Genomic DNA, 16,188 nt, shown 5'->3' on the forward strand with positions numbered 1-16,188 from the left:
GAGGAGGATTGCTCATAATAATGGCTGGAAAGTCGCAAATGGAATGGTATCAAACACATGGAAACCATATGTTAGATGTTGTTGATAACTTTCCACTTATTCCCCTCCAGCCGTGCCCGTCCTTCCCAATTAAGGTGCCACCAACCTCCTGTGGTATATATGGTATCATTTCATGGGACTCTGAATAATACGGAGTGTTGCTGGTCAAACATTTTTTTTTTGCTCTATAAACCAATATGTATTCCATATACAGTTGAGGCCAATGGAATAGGTGGAGTAAAAGGCCAGCAACACACGGTATTATTCAGAGCCCCATATAATGACACCATATACATTGTACAGACCCCACTAAGTATTCCCTATAATACTTTTACTGCGGCACCCAGAATAGTTTTTGCTCTATAAGTCGATATGTATGCCATATACAGTGATTAGCATTGTGGGCATTTATTTTTTACTTCCGAATATGTTTTAAAAACCCACATTTAATGAAAATGTAATTTAAATATGAGCAAATATGAATCATTGTTATTATTTAGAGAATAACTTTTCGTATATCATGGATAAATACAGGTTATTTATTGACATGTTTCTACTATTATGCTGGGGACTTTTATTTTGAAAAGTTTCAAAATTCCGTGACCCGGACATAATTTTTTTATGCTAGGTGGAGGGGAGTCATCACTAGGGTTCCAATATCTTTTTATATAGATGATATTAAATAAAATGTGAAGGGAGGCAGAGTGATTGAGGGCAAAAGGTTGATCAGTAGGAAAGAGTCAAAGAAGTGAAAGCTTATCAGTGCTGTTGAGGTTTAAGAAGGTTTCTCCTGGAAAAGTAGACTTGATTCCTTAGTTTCAATGTCAGAGGATTTGGCCCATCTCCATTGCGGTGTTTAAAATGCCAAAGATGGGACATGTAGCTGTTCAGTGTGAAGGAAAGAAAAGATGTGCCAAGTGTAGAGGGGAACATTATTGGGGTGAATGTGGGAGCAATGTGAAGGTTTAGTGTTGTAATTGTGGGAGGGAACATAGTGCAGCATTTGGTGGATGCCAGGTGTAGAGAGAGGCTCAGAGATATAAAAGCAGTCATGATGTATCATATTCAGAGGCTGTAAGACTGATTGGTGGAACTACAATGCGGACTGATGGAGCTCCCATGGCTGCTACTGTAGTAAGTGGACCTACTGACGGGTTGGTGCTTCTGCTGGTCCTGGCATGGTTTCCAGACCTGTTCAGAAATCTTGCACTCATGAATGTGCTGTGTCAAAGGACACTTTGATAGTGAATAAAGTTAACTTCATAGCTTTCACTGGTAAGGTTATCAACACGACTCGGGAGGGGGAGGATGTGGTAGAAGTTAGTAGGGATGTATTTGTTTTTTAAATGAGATTTTCTTAGTAGTACAGAATTTGGCAGACCATGATCGATTGCACACTAAACAACAGTTGTTTAAGGACTGCCATGATTTTTTAAATTTTTTTAATTTTTATTTCACCTTTATTTAACCAGGTAGGCTAGTTGAGAACAAGTTCTCATTTGCAACTGCGACCTGGCCAAGATAAAGCATAGCAGTGTGAACAGACAACACAGAGTTACACATGGAGTAAACAATTAGCAAGTCAATAACACAGTAGAAAAAAATGGGCAGTCTATATACAATGTGTGCAAAAGGCATGAGGAGGTAGGCGAATAATACAATTTTGCAGATTAACACTGGAGTGATAAATGATCAGATGGTCATGTACAGGTAGAGATATTGGTGTGCAAAAGAGCAGGAAAGTAAATAAATAAAAACAGTATAAAAACAGTATGGGAATGAGGTAGGTGAAAATGGTTGAGCTATTTACCTATAGACTATGTACAGCTGCAGCGATCGGTTAGCTGCTCGGATAGCTGATGTTTGAAGTTGGTGAGGGAGATAAAAGTCTCCAACTTCAGCGATTTTTGCAATTCGTTCCAGTCACAGGCAGCAGAGTACTGGAACGAAAGGCGGCCAAATGAGGTGTTGGCTTTAGGGATGATCAGTGAGATACACCTGCTGGAGCGCGTGCTACGGATGGGTGTTGCCATCGTGACCAGTGAACTGAGATAAGGCGGAGCTTTACCTAGCATGGACTTGTAGATGACCTGGAGCCAGTGGGTCTGGCGACGGATATGTAGTGAGGGCCAGCCGACTAGAGCATACAAGTCGCAGTGGTGGGTGGTATAAGGTGCTTTAGTGACAAAACGGATGGCACTGTGATAGACTGCATCCAGTTTGCTGAGTAGAGTGTTGGAAGCCATTTTGTAGATGACATCGCCGAAGTCGAGGATCGGTAGGATAGTCAGTTTTACTAGGGTAAGCTTGGCAGCGTGATATAAGAAGAATCAAAGAACTGATAGAAAGTACTTTACGTTGCACTCATAAAATGGCAGAAGTGGATGGTATGTTTGCATCAGATGGCATGTCTAGTCAAGATGAGTGTGAGAAGAATTAGATTACAGTGGTAAATCCAAAAGGAAATAAGATAAGTAAAGTGGAAGTGTAATCTACTAATTCCATGTGTAGTTCTGATTAGTTTTTGGTTGGAGTAAGGGTTTTGGATTGAGGTTGTGGGAGATCCGTTTGAAGTCGCTATTAAAATTGTGGAAGCGTTGGATGAGGTGGCGTCGATAAGAGTAACAAGAAGTGGGCTTATTTAGTTTTTTTGTATATATTTTTTTTATTTAACTTTTATTTAACCAGGAAGGGCTCATTGAGATTCAAATCTATGTTTCAAGAGCGCCCTGGCCAAGATAGGCAGCACCAAGTCATTACAAAACAATTACAGACAGACAACATGAAAAACTACAAGTAATCTAGCAAAAACCATTGAATTAACAAGAGTATAAAACAGCAAATTAAAAACATTGACAGGTCAGGGAATCAGCCTCAAAATCCTTCATCAGTGATTTAAAAACACCAATCGGGACAAGTTCTTCCAGAACTATATCTATGGAACAGAAAGAGCGTGCTCTGCGACTCAAGAAGATAGCAGATTGGAATGTGTCGTGTGGATCTAGTGGTTAGGGCGGATTGGAATGTGTCGTGTGGATCTAGTGGTTAGGGCGTTGGACTAGTAACCGAAGGTTGCAAGTTCAAATCCCCAAGCTGACAAGGTATAAATCTGTCATTCTGCTCCTGAACAGGCAGTTAACCCACTGTTCCTAGGCCGTCATTGAAAATAAGAATTTGTTCTTAACTGACTTGCCTAGTAAAATAAATCAAATAAAAAAAATCTTCGAAGCGGGGTGCTAGAAGTAAAAGCAAAGAGTTTATGTGAAGAAATCAAATTTTATTTATCACATGCACCGAATACAACAAGTAGACCTTACCGTGAAATTCCTTGTCAAAAGAGGGATGCTGACATGTTGCATGTTAAGGAGGTGAACTTTGTATAGAGTTTATTGCATTGGTTATCAACTGCAGAGCACAAACAGAGAGGGAATCTGAGAAAATAGGCATCATTGAGATTGTGCTGAACCTTTTTTGGGACTCAAGGATTTTACTGCAGAGGCATTCCAAGGAATCCTGTCAATTAATGTTCCAATCTCACAGGCACCTGAGCCTGTTCATGGATGTGATTTGGACTGTGACTGTTTTTAAAATGTATTTTTTGGTCTTTTGTATGATTTTGGGTCCCCCATACAGTAGGTGGCAGCAATACACCAAGAGGTGTCGTCTGCCATAATACTTTATAGAAGAAGCACAACTCTTTGTTTTCGTTTTACGGTCTTACAAATGTTTAAATCGCAATGTTTGCGAGGAAAATAAACTTTGGAAATTGACAAGTAGTCAGTGGATTACCTCAGCATGCCGATTACAATAGACAGCATTTGAATAAATTGTTGTTCACGCTAAGCTAAAGCTAGCTGGCTAACATTCGATAAATGTCCTGCAAGCCACAGCTGAAATGAAAACATAATGACAAGCCTGGGTGATATACTCCGCTGATACGGTAAGTAACTTATTAGTTATGTTTAGCGAATTAGCTAAATTTACTATTAGCTAGCACCACGTAAACAACTGACTAGCAAACGTTAGCTAGCTAGTCTAATTAGTAGCTACTTTAGCTAACTAGCCAGTACCCTTGCCTTGTAATACGTTCTCACTAGATTGTACAGCTAACGCTAGATACTTTATACTGTTTTTGATTTGCTAGCTAGCTGGCCGTTTTCGTTTGTATAACTCGCTGTGCTTTCTAATAGTTGACAGGCTAGCTAGTTACGTTTACTAGCCAAGTAAAACGCAACTCCACGATGTAGCGTTAGTATTCACGGAGACGAGAGGGCGGAGTGTACCTCATCCGACTACATCGAGTCACCCGCTGTCAGTCGATATGAGGAAACAGTCCGTGGATGTATTTGTTTAACGTTTTATTCAAAAGTATAGATTTCAGCAAACAAATACACGCAGCTACAGAGTGACAAGTACACGGTAAGGGTTTAAAGGTCAACTCCGACACTTTCTACATTTGCGTTGTTATTATAAAGTATTTACTGATGTCCTGAACAGTTTTAGTGTAATTGTATGATTTCATGTCTATTGACTGTTTAGTGATGAGCAAAACCAGAAATTGCTTCTCTGTTACGTTTTTTCAGCAGGATCCCTGAGATGACTAATACAATAAATTATGGTCGGTCATTTGCATCTATATAACTTACTTGGGTGTTAAGGGTCAAAATGAAACAGTGGTTCTAGTGTTTTACTCATGTATTCTATGTTATTGAGAAGCTTCCCAGGAACAGAGTACACTTCATTTCATGAGGATAGGACTTTGCTGAGATTTTTCTTTTTCAAGTGAACAGAAAATATTCAAAGGGTCGCAGACTGGTCAATGTTAATCCCAAATCAATAATGGCACCAAATTCTTAATTTTAACACGTTTTGTCCAATATCTCGATAGTTTGGTCATATTGTTAGGACATTTTCAAGGCTGATGTAGAACACATAATTGATTCAAATAAAAGTCAAATGTATTAAATTAAATTGCAATATTATGGAAATGTGGCACTTAATATGCAAATGAGGCAGTATGGAATACATAGGTCTACTGACAGTAATTTAAGACTAATAATTTAAGGTAGGGTGATCATGCACTACATGGCCAAAAGTATGTGGGCACCTGCTCGTCGAACATCTCAAAGGGAGTCCTCCCCTTTGCTGCTATAACAGCCTCCACTCTTCTGGGAAGGCTTTCCACTAGATGTTGGAACATTGCTGCGGGGACTTGCCACAAGAGCATTAGTGAGGCTGGGTACTGATGTTGGCCGATTAGGCCTGGCTTGCAGTCGGCATTCCAATTCATCCCAAATGTGTTCGATGGTGTTGAGGTCAGGGCTCTGTGCAGGCCAGTCAAGTTCTTCCACACCGGTGACGATTAGGCTAAAAATAAAAACAAATACCATTGAAGTGAAAGGAACTTTGCTATTCACTAACTCATTTGCATGAAGTAGTATGAAAATTTGCATAAGTTGTTACAAACTCTGTTTTGCAAAAAGCATGAATATTTGTTAATAATACTGTGGCTTACTTCTAAGGTAAGCATAAACTAGAGTTGGCTTACATTGTTGTGTTTGGTGTTGATGAGTTACTCTAGTGATGGGAGGATAAACGGCATTGTTTCCAGTAAATAATTATCCTTGACTGAGACAGTGATTTTCCTCACAGTTTTGTTTAAAGATAGATAGATAGAACACATTTTCAATTCACTGGTATTTATCAATGTTTTTATCGATTGTAGGGCTGTAACCACTGCATTCTGGTAGAATTAATAAAACCATCAAACACAAAATTTGCTGCTCACATAATACAGCCTGGCATAATGCTGCCTCTGACCAAGAGCGTTACCTCAGCGAATGGCTTCAAGCCAACAAACACTCCCTCACACAGCTAGCTAGTATCTCATCATGAAAAAGGGAGGTGCCAATCCCTAATAACCCATACACCAAAATGTAGCTACGAAGTTCTACTTGGTGACATGCTATGTTTTTTTTATGTGTCTCTGAAAACGTCTGAATGACCGAAGGGAAAACATTTTACCTTTATTTTTCAGTCCAATGACATCTGATGAACGTAAAACCTCAGGACTTTCCCATACTTGTTAGCAATGCAAAGTCACATCGATCTTACTCTGCGATGGGTATTCCTCACTCTACCAAAGAGCAAATTTGAACACATCAACACACCGATTTCATGGGTTTCATAAAAAAGACTGTCTCACAGAATTGAACGTTCTAAGCACGCCACTTACTTTACTTTATTTGGGCTCCTATCACGTAAATATCAGAATATACAGTATTTCGAGTTTTAACAACTTGCACATTCATGATTTCTGTATTTTGATGACTATATTATTGACATTTTAGTGAAAAAGTATTTGATCACTGCTGTTTTTTGTAGAATTCTTGCATATTGTCCATTGTTTGTCGAATATCGTTTAATTAAAAAAATAAAAAAAACATACACTGAGTGTATAAAACATTAGGACCACCTTCCTGATATTGAGATGCACCCCTTAGGCCCTCAGAACAGCCTCAATTATTTGGGGAAAGATCTCAAGTGTTTCACAGGGATGCTGGCCAATGTTGACTCCAATGCTTCCCACAGTTGTCAAGTTGGCTGGATGTCCTTTGGGTAGTGCACCGTTCTTGATACACACGGGAAACTGTTGTGTGAAAAACCCAGCAACACTGCAGTTCTTGACACATTCAAACCGGTGCGCCTGGCACCTACTACCATAACCTGTTCAAAGGAACTTAAATATTTTGTCTTGCCCATTTACCCTCTGAATGGCGCACACACAATCCATGTCTCAATTGTCTCAGGGCTTAAAAATCCTTCTTTAACCTGTCTCCTCCCCTTCATCTACACTGATTTGAAATGAATTTAACAAGTGACATCAATAAGGGATCATATCCTTCACCTGGTCATTATGTCATGGAAAGAGCAGATGTTCCTAATGTTTTATTTACTCAGTGTAATAGTAGCATATTAACTGGTTATAAAGTGGTGGAATTGTCCTTTTAAGAAGTATCGACTTTCGGCGACTCGGTGTAGTCGGAGATACAGTACACACAGTCTCGTCTCCGCTCAACTCCGTTGATGTGAAGTACATGGTGGAGTTGGCCAGCTACATGGTTGGAGGAGTAAATAACAGCCTGTAGTTTGAAGTGCCTCTCCCACGAGTTAATGGTGTTTAAAACCACACAACATCCCTTGGATGGGATGTTGAACTGTTACTCACATTGTGCCACGTGTGTCTTGCAGATTGAACGGGACTCCTTTATTCTTCACAGAGGTGATGTAGCTATGGTTTCCATTCTGAGTTTTCCATTTGGGTTTACAGTAAACAAATTCTCTCTGTCATCTTGTTTTAGAAGAACACACACAGTGGACTGTGCCTCTGGAAATGTCTAAATACTGCTTTGGTTTTGTGTTTCAGGGACCATGATACCCTGCAACTAGTGATCTCAATATGGAGTTGTACTGGTACATGTAAGTACCTTCCTAGTTGCATTTCTATTCTACATATTTTGCAGTAGGATTTGATGGATAGAATTACAATGTGAACAACATTCACTTCAGCATAAGACATTATTGCTGCTACTTCTCTTTCCTTTCTGTTTACCTTCAGAGTGGTCATCGTATTCATCATCATCAAGATCTTCTTCTACGTGTGCTGGTACCGCTCACGTCAGAGACAGCTGGCAGCGTACCTCAACAACCCTCGTAATGCCCAGATAGTCATCGTGGGAGGGAGGGCCTATCTGCATCAAACGTGTGAGAGACCGAATGTAAGTAGCAGTGGTTCTTTGACATTTGGTATTGGGGCATCAAACCAAGGCCATGGATTGACAAGGCTGATTATGTGCAAGTAATTGTATACCAATTAGCAACCAATTTGACTAGGTTTGGGGGGAGGTGTGAGAAAATAGTTTGAGATGCAGACCTACTAATTCAGGTTATTCAGAGACTAGAATCACATTGTTTTGTTCCAGTCATGCGCGGGGAAGCATGTCATATTGACTCTGAGTAAAGACGAAGAGGTCAGGAGGGTTGCTAAAGGTTGCCCTTTCAGAGGTTTGTGAGTTGGTGGGTTGGCAGTTTGTGTTCCTGAAAGTGCTTGTGGTTTTAGCTGAGTTACTTTCACTCCGAATGTCTGAGAACGGGAGGCTTTCTCACTGTGTCGATTACTCAGCTTCCCACCAGTCTTGTGGTGTTTAACAGCAGGTTGACTCTTTGTTTAGTAGGTGTGTATGCTCATGTATATGTGTATCAGTAGTCTGTGTGTTTGTGTGTGTTTGTGTGCACGTACGGGTGTGTTTGTGTGTGAGACAGTGCCCTTGCTCAAACGTCAGGGCTCTGGAAGGTCTCATGGCTTTGTGAAGCAGTGCAAGGCCTACAATGGATGTGTGAGAGCCAATGTTGGGGTAGGTTTTTCTACCGGTGACTGTCCAGCACTTGTAAAATCTAACCCAAGCTTGTGAAAGTCTCTGAGCCAATAGGAACAGCTAAGATGGACGGGGCAAGAGAAGTGCCTTAGAGAAGAGGACGGACCACCACGCTATACATCTTGTTTCCCGGAGTTTTCAAAGTGACATTCATGGAACTTCTGCATTCCTTTGTTGTACTGGACAGGGACTTCTCCCTAAACATCAAGTGTTACCATCTGTTGTGGTTTGTTTGTCCTCTGTGGACTAATATCTCTAGAACCACTGACCCGTGACTTTGATGTTTTCATAGTTTTCAGTCTGGGAGAAGACTTCAAAACCAAGGTTTCGTTATAGAAACTGACATCAGCCCTACTTCCAGTACATTCTGCCTTTGTGTTCTGCGGAGGTTCTTAGAACGCGTTTTAACAGCTCTTCGTAGAACACCTGGAAGTAATGAATCAAAACCCGACTCAAACGATCTGTGAGGGAACAAATTCAACATCTCTCTCCGATTCGTCTGCTGTCCCTTTTAATAGCGCTCAGAGCAGTTCCATACTATCCTGGCCCAGGTCTATATCCTTCTGATTGACTGGATAGAAAGAGCACCGTTACGTGAATAAAGGACTGCAAATGCTATGTTACTCAAACAAGTGTCTCATAGTTTGTCAGGGGCCCAAGTCGTTAGGCTACTCAGAGCAAGTAGTCTCCTTTTTTTATTGTTACAAACACCGGATAGGTGCAGTGAAATGTCAACATGCACACCATAACAATTGTGCTTTATTACCGTCCTTGCCTGAATTACTATAGGTGCCCCTTGTCTTCCAGATGAGTTTTTTAAAGCTATTTATAGCGTAGCTTTCTCATGGCAGAAATGCCCCAATTCTAAGAATGAGGGCTGTAGTCATTAAGGGGAGATTCCAGCCACTAGCTAGCTCTTCTTGGAAACTCTCCCCAGTAATGACACTACTGTGTGCTTTAGTCTCTCTGCCTTTGATCTGATTTGAACATTTGGTTTGAACAGAAGCCTGTTCTGCCTTTGATTGTTAGTGTATTTGGACTCGAAATGAAACGGCTCTACAAGGAAGCCAAGTTCAAATAACTGGAGATTTTTGTACAGGATGAGCTAACCTTACAGTTCTGTTAGGCTGGAATTAGAATTAGGGATGCACATTTCAGTCAATCTTACAGCCGATTAACCGACTCTCATTAACTGGTCAACAAACTGTAAAATAAAATCTAAGCAGTAACATGACGTGAGCAACAGAAAATACTATGCATGCACAGACATTTGTAATTAGAATGGAAACAGGCTTGCTATTGTTGCATATCACCTTGCAGTCAAAAGGCTATAGCCTATTATTGAACATCCAACTCCTGTAATGACCAGCTAATAAAACGTGCCAAAATGCAATTCGTGAGAAAGCACTGTTCTAAACAACGGGAGTTGATTGAGAAATAAAAATAGTAGCTACTTTTAATTGTGGCCATCAACTGTTTTTAACACTCCATTTTCATTCATAATTATTTGTTGCGCAATGACTGGGCTTACAAAAGCACGTTTCATTCCAGTATAAGCTTTTTGAGAACAGGTGATAGGCTATTCCGCTCCTCAAACTAGGCTCCCTATGCTGTGAGCATGTGATAAGTAAGATGCATGGCGACAAACAAAAATACACGTGCCAATTTTAATTCCAATAAATGATGCAAATTAACCTATAGACCAATAAGCATTTATATAGTTTTCACCCATTAACAGTTAACATACCAAACTAGAATGTACGAATTAGAATGTCAGGCAGAATGTAGCTGTGCTCGGAACAGAACCCAGGTAAAGCTGAGTGTTCTAACCCTGTGATTCCACCTGGTCCTTTTCAGCCACCCCAGTGAGCCAGCTTGAATGATCTGTTGCTCTCCATTCCAAGCCTTTACTGCCTCACTGCTTTAGTACCCCTCTCTGGCTCACCTCAACCTCCTTCTCTTTTCTGTTTGCCACCCGTCTCCTCTTTGTCTTCTAGTCTAAAGCATGATACTCCCTGTTTAGATTGTAATGGAATGTTCAGCAAGGAGGCCCCCGAGCCATCCATAACTCCAGTAGGCAGGCAGCAGCCTCCCCGAAGGGCTCTGGAGACAGGCCAGGGGGAGACCAGAGACAGTGTGCGCCCCAAATAGCACCCTATTCCCTCTAAAGTGCGTTACTTTTGGCTGGTCCCCATATGGTTCTGGACAAAAGTTGTGCACTATATCGGGAATAGTGAGCCATTTAGGGCGCTGCTTGAGAGGGAGGGAGGGGGAGAGAGACTGGGAGATGCAGGGTGAAGATTCTGTCTTTTGGCCGCTAGTGAGCTTTTGCTTCTGTTGAGCTTGTGTTTATCATCACACTCCAGTTGAGAATGAAAGTGTGCGTGTGTGTGGTATTAATTCCTTTTCTCTTTCTCTCTTTATTCCCCCCCATCCCCCAGACGTCTATCTGGCCCAGTTGGTATGGGGTTCAGGATGAGGAGTCAGTGGGCGAGCCTTCCACCTCTCTCCCCCCGGCAGCATCCTTCTCTCACATGGACATGCCTCCACCATATGAAGCCGTCTCTGGAGGTAACACATACAGGATATGGTGACGAGACACAATTGCAGAAAATTGGTAATAGAAACACCACTTAAAGTCGTACATGTGTTATCTAAAGAAGGGGCTAACATTACACTTAGAGTGGATGGCTTTTATCTCTCACAAATACTGCAGTCTACTCAAGATTGCATTGGAGCTACTTAATAAGGCTACCTACCGTAAGCCTGTCTTCACCACTGTTTAGCTCACTTAGCTAACTCCTTCAGAGGGGTTGTTCATTCTGCCATCCTGGTGCTGAGGTCTTGAGCCTTGAGGCAGCAGCCTTCCAGACCACCGGGACAAACAGGGTTTTATATTCATTAGTGTATACTGTTCAACATGTTTTGGAACAGAAAACATTTTGCAACAACAACAAGTTCCCTACTGGACAAGTTGAAGTAGTCCCTCCCCGTTTCTGTCTGTGTGCTTCGTTTTGGTCCCTCGTGAACACAACCCAGGAGAGAAAAAGCACACATCTCCCAGTATAAAAGCACTGCTTGGCTGGCCATCTGGTACCACTGCCAAAAGGCTTGTTTTAGGCCCGTCACAGCCACACTGCTGCCAAAGATACACCATCTTACCCTGTTGAAAGGAGTGATTACGCACATCCAGCCATAACACAGGAGCTGGATACAAAAAATGACTCATCGTTTGCTCTTCCCAGAAGCTCTCTTTAGTGACACAATTACATCATTATTTCTAACAGCATTGTCTTCGTCACATTCAAAAGGGGAGTGTTCTTTCCCTCATATCCCAGTCACTATTGCCACCAGTGGTTCCTGACTACAGTAGCAGGCAAGATGTAAGGAACCTCTAGAGTAGCCCCATTTTAAAATGAATGAGGACTTCCCTGCTTGGCTGTACTGTCACTTAGATCTTCAGTGCTTAGATCACTCACCCTCAGTGATTGTGTGTGCGCTGTATCAAAGACACCTTTACCCCTCAGATCTCTCCATGATCACAAGAGCCTCCTCCACTCACACATGTAACTGATGTCAGTGTTAAACCCACACACTGGTCCTGGTACTGTCCCTTTCCTTGTCGTAAATACAGTGTCAAAAGTACCTTATTATTCCCCCCTCCTCCTGCGTGGCTAGTGTGTTCTCCTGTCACTGGGTTGTTGCCCGGCGTTCTAGCGCTCAGGAGTGAAGTCTCTAGGTACAGATCTAGAATCAGTTTCCCCTCCCCCAATTCTAACCTTAACCCTGAGTGGGCAAAATGCTAAACTGACCCAAGATCAGCATCTAGGAACAACTTTACCCTAAACCGGTTCTAGCCAGCTCACTGAACAGTAACAGGATGTGGTAGGGGAGGATATGAGTCTGTTGAGTGGTTACTTCCTCCTCTGATTTCGCAAACTATATTGTCTAGGACAATGCCAAATAGAGGTATGTAGAAGTTGTGTGTACCCAATTTTTTAAATTCCAAAGTACTGTAAACTTCTATTAATATCCCAGACATTTATTTGTTTCAACTGCCGAGTTGGCCAGGACGTATGGGAGGCTGGCGTTTAATATCACTCGAGGTGTGGAAGTTCCTCTACAGCTACTGTAATTAGTACGTTCTGTCACCGGTGGCCCTATGACATATTTAAGACAGTGGTTGCATTTAGAATGCACTGCAAATGTTACAAAAGGGGAGAACTGATCTTTTTTTCCCGCTGCTTACAGACAGACATTCTACTGGAGCAGACGAGTCAAATTTGTGCATGTCATTTCACTTTTCTGACCCGGCGCTTATAAGCGCACAGCATTTATTTGCTCAAATTAAAAACGATGCCCAGCATTTGTTGGAGACTTGAGTTTTAAGAATGTTTGCCGACCATCGCAACATTCTTTACAGTTTCTTTTTTCTTTAGACTGCACACAGATGTTCATGGCGTGGCTCTGTATTTCTGCTTATTGACCTCTAACCTCTGACCCCACAGCTGATGACCTGAAACCTCCTCCATATAGTGAGGTTGCCCAGAGCGACACCATGGACACTTCTCGCCCCTCCCGCCACGCCCTTCTCCCTCCCCCTCTGTCTGAGGGTGGAGACTCTGCTAGCATCATCAGCGAAGCCCCGCCTCCATACACCCCCCAGCCCCAACCGGCATGAGGGCCCTGTCAACTCCAGCCAATCACACTCGGAGGACCGACCCAGCTAGACCAATCACGAACCCTGATGCCGACCGACTCTTTACCTCCTTTCCAAGTGCTGTCCTCCTCCCTGCCTTCTCACCTCAGCGATCCCTGCCAGCTATGCTCACTCACTAAACCGAGAGGGCAGACTGTTGGTTTGGTTTTCTAGGTTTTAAAACAGTTTTCTATTTTCTACTGTTTGAAAGTGATTTGTTGTGATGAAGATTATGATAAATAATAAGATATAATTTTGTGGAGTTGATGGGTGAGTTTGACTGCTGGACAACTCTTCCCTCTGGAACACCCCGCTGCATCATGGGAACAAGAGGGAGAGATTTACACAACAGCCAGCAGTGGAGAGGATAAAGGCAACAATAACGTCCAATATCGTCCAATATCCAATGAGTCCAATGACGGCCTTTAGTGCTGCGTCCAGACACCCATTCCAGTGTCCCCATCAGAGTTCTATACTAAACATCTTCTCAGAATGGATTTAAAAGAGACTATTCTGTAACATCCAACAGCATTTGCCTTAGAGATTGAGAGAGATCAATGCATTTCCAAGAAATCTACCAGATGAAAGAACCATGTTGGAAAAATGTAGCGGTTGAATGTGATGATTATTGTACAGTCACAGAACAATAATGATCGCTAACATCTTCAGTCCATCGGAGCTCCATGCCCTCTTCACTCTGTCAGTGGCTTGGTTATGCCATTTTGGCTATTCTTATGTCATAACTGTTCTGTTATTGCGTCATTCCAGGGTCCAGGAGTTGTTTTTTCTGACCAAAAACTCTGGACCTTAAATTTTAACTAGGGTCCAGCGTTTTTCTAGGCAGGTCATGTAGTTAGGAAAATTCCTAACCGTAGTCATATCCATTCATTAAAGATTGCTGCTGTGTCAATGCAGTCTGTGGGGTTACAGTAAATATGTCCCAATTACAGTGAGCACCAAAAGTTTGGGGACGGTGTCACATTTGAGTTGTTTTGGCTCTGTACTTCAGCACTTTGGATTTGAAATGACACAATGACTGAGGTTAAAGTGCAGACTGTCAGCTTTAGGGTGTTTTCATCCACTTCAAAATGACACAATACATTATTTACCATTCATTTCTGTTGGGCACCAAATCATCTGAAACGCAACTCAAACAACCAGCAAATGCATCCAACAAATGTGTAGTCACAAGCTTGATGTAGTCATTGTGATGTAGTCACAAGCTTGATGTAGTCATTGTGATGTAGTCACAAGCTTGATGTAGTCATTGTGATGTAGTCACAAGCTTGATGTAGTCATTGTGATGTAGTCACAAGCTTGATGTAGTCATTGTGATGTAGTCACAAGCTTGATGTAGTCATTGTGATGTAGTCACAAGCTTGATGTAGTCATTGCTGTGAATGTGAGACCAAATACTACACTTTTTACTACTTTAATACACATATAAGTGAAATAGTCCCAATATGTTGGGTCCCCTAAAATGTGGTGACTAAGTGCTGTCATTTTTAAACGGTTCACCCGATGTGGATGAAAATACCTTCAAATGAATGCTGACTGTCTGCACTTTAACCTCAGTCATTGTGTCATTTTAAATCCAAAGTGCTGGAGTACAGAGCCAAAACAACAAAAAATGTGTCACTGTCCCAATACCGTTGGAGCTCACTCTGAATCTCCTTCCTCCCAAAGTGTGCATTTGTTCATTACCCTTCACTGATTTGAAGAAAATGACTGCTCTAAGTTGGTGGAAACTCCCACTAGCCATGCCTCCACCAATCCAATGCTTTTAGATCTGTAGCAAGTAGTGAGCGAGTGCACACTTCAGGAGAAAGGAGATATTATTGGGACGAACCGTTAGTATCCCTGCTATCTGGTTCCTTCCTTCCCTTGGCTGTAAAATGGATGAGCTAACAGGCCTGATCATGATGACCTTTCAACAGAGGTTTTTGGTGTGTTTACAACGACAAACAAACAATAACAATGTTGTAAAATGTGTAGTAAAGAATACAGGGGGAACTTGGAGGAAGTAATCTAGGGAAGTAATCTAGAGACCCATTTGAAACAACTTTAAGCATTTAAAATTACTTTAAAATATATTGTTATATGATATGATTATGATAATCTTCCATTTTGTGGTGACAAATCAGTGTGTGTCTGTCCCAGATTCATAACCTTGCCACATGCATTATGGGGGGTTGAACCCAGTTTGATTCTGCATTTCTGAGACTTGATTTTGTTGTTGGGTATTCATACATTTTGGGGATTAATCAATTGTACATTAAACATATGATTACATTCATATCTCATTTCTGGTGATTGTCTTTTCACAGCGCAAATACATTTTGTCACCGTAGCTAGGCTTCCATCCAATTGGTGACTGATGTTACTGCGGATATTCTAATATCCCCATAAAAATAATATGCACATTTTCCAACCAGAGACTTCTGGATAAATGTCTGTGCTTGATGACGTAGTGCACATAAATAACTGTTGCTGTTAAATGGGTTTCCAATGTATTTTAAACTTGACAGAGCTGATATGGTGATTTCTTGATATCTGGAAACTCCCTTTGGTGACTGCCATTTGTCAATTCCAGTGTTATGAGACTGATGGTTTCTTGATAGAAGTCACCTTGTCTGATTTACATGGCTATCAAAACATCACCCAGGGTAAGCCTACATGAAACACAGCCCTTATTTTAAGTGTTTCTAAAATCCCCTGTTGCAAAAATTAATGGTGGAAAATGATTGGAACCATTGCCCTGTTTGAGTTTTTATGGGTATTATGACACCTCCACTACGGGGCTCTATCTGTGAAACTTGATATCAAGAAATTCCCCTAAGTGCGGTCTGAAATTACACCCTTTGTTCCTGTCCACAATTCCCCCTCAACCAGTGGTGATATTTTTGAGCCACTAGGGGGAGGTGTTGCTCTGTTTGATTTCAACCAAGCCACTGTCAGGGTCTCTTTGGCAGGGAGTAGCCTAGTCTACAGGCACCAACTGTTGACCATGTTTCT

At 41.6% G+C, this 16,188-nt stretch overlaps 1 protein-coding gene across 4 annotated transcripts; it reads left to right on the top strand.

Annotated features, from left to right (window-relative positions):
* The first annotated feature begins 3,656 nt into the window (after nt 1-3,656).
* Nucleotides 3,657-15,469, top strand: si:dkey-118j18.2 (uncharacterized). 4 transcript variants are annotated; one of them, XM_035741738.2, is made up of 7 exons: nt 4,167-4,458; nt 4,623-4,657; nt 7,291-7,321; nt 7,466-7,518; nt 7,658-7,817; nt 10,916-11,045; nt 12,983-15,469. In XM_035741738.2, the coding sequence occupies exons 4-7, from the start codon at nt 7,499-7,501 to the stop codon at nt 13,153-13,155; spliced, it is 483 nt and encodes a 160-aa protein (XP_035597631.1). In that variant the 5' UTR covers nt 4,167-4,458; nt 4,623-4,657; nt 7,291-7,321; nt 7,466-7,498; the 3' UTR covers nt 13,156-15,469. The 4 variants fall into 4 exon arrangements, with proteins under 4 accessions (XP_035597632.1, XP_035597628.1, XP_035597631.1 ...); XM_035741735.2 differs by lacking the exons at nt 4,167-4,458; nt 4,623-4,657 and adding an exon at nt 3,663-3,979; XM_035741737.2 differs by lacking the exon at nt 4,623-4,657 and having other exon boundaries at nt 4,171-4,458.
* The last annotated feature ends 719 nt before the right edge of the window (nt 15,470-16,188 follow it).

The sequence above is a fragment of the Oncorhynchus keta genome, chromosome 28, assembly GCF_023373465.1.
Source record: "Oncorhynchus keta strain PuntledgeMale-10-30-2019 chromosome 28, Oket_V2, whole genome shotgun sequence".
Lineage (NCBI taxonomy): Eukaryota > Metazoa > Chordata > Actinopteri > Salmoniformes > Salmonidae > Oncorhynchus > Oncorhynchus keta.

Coding starts and splice junctions, on each gene's coding strand:
- si:dkey-118j18.2 (XM_035741739.2), top strand. CDS start 7,499: ATGGAGTTGTACTGGTACAT. Junction 7,519..7,657: donor ATGGAGTTGTACTGGTACAT/GTAAGTACCTTC, acceptor GTTTACCTTCAG/AGTGGTCATCGTATTCATCA. Junction 7,818..10,915: donor AAACGTGTGAGAGACCGAAT/GTAAGTAGCAGT, acceptor CCCATCCCCCAG/ACGTCTATCTGGCCCAGTTG.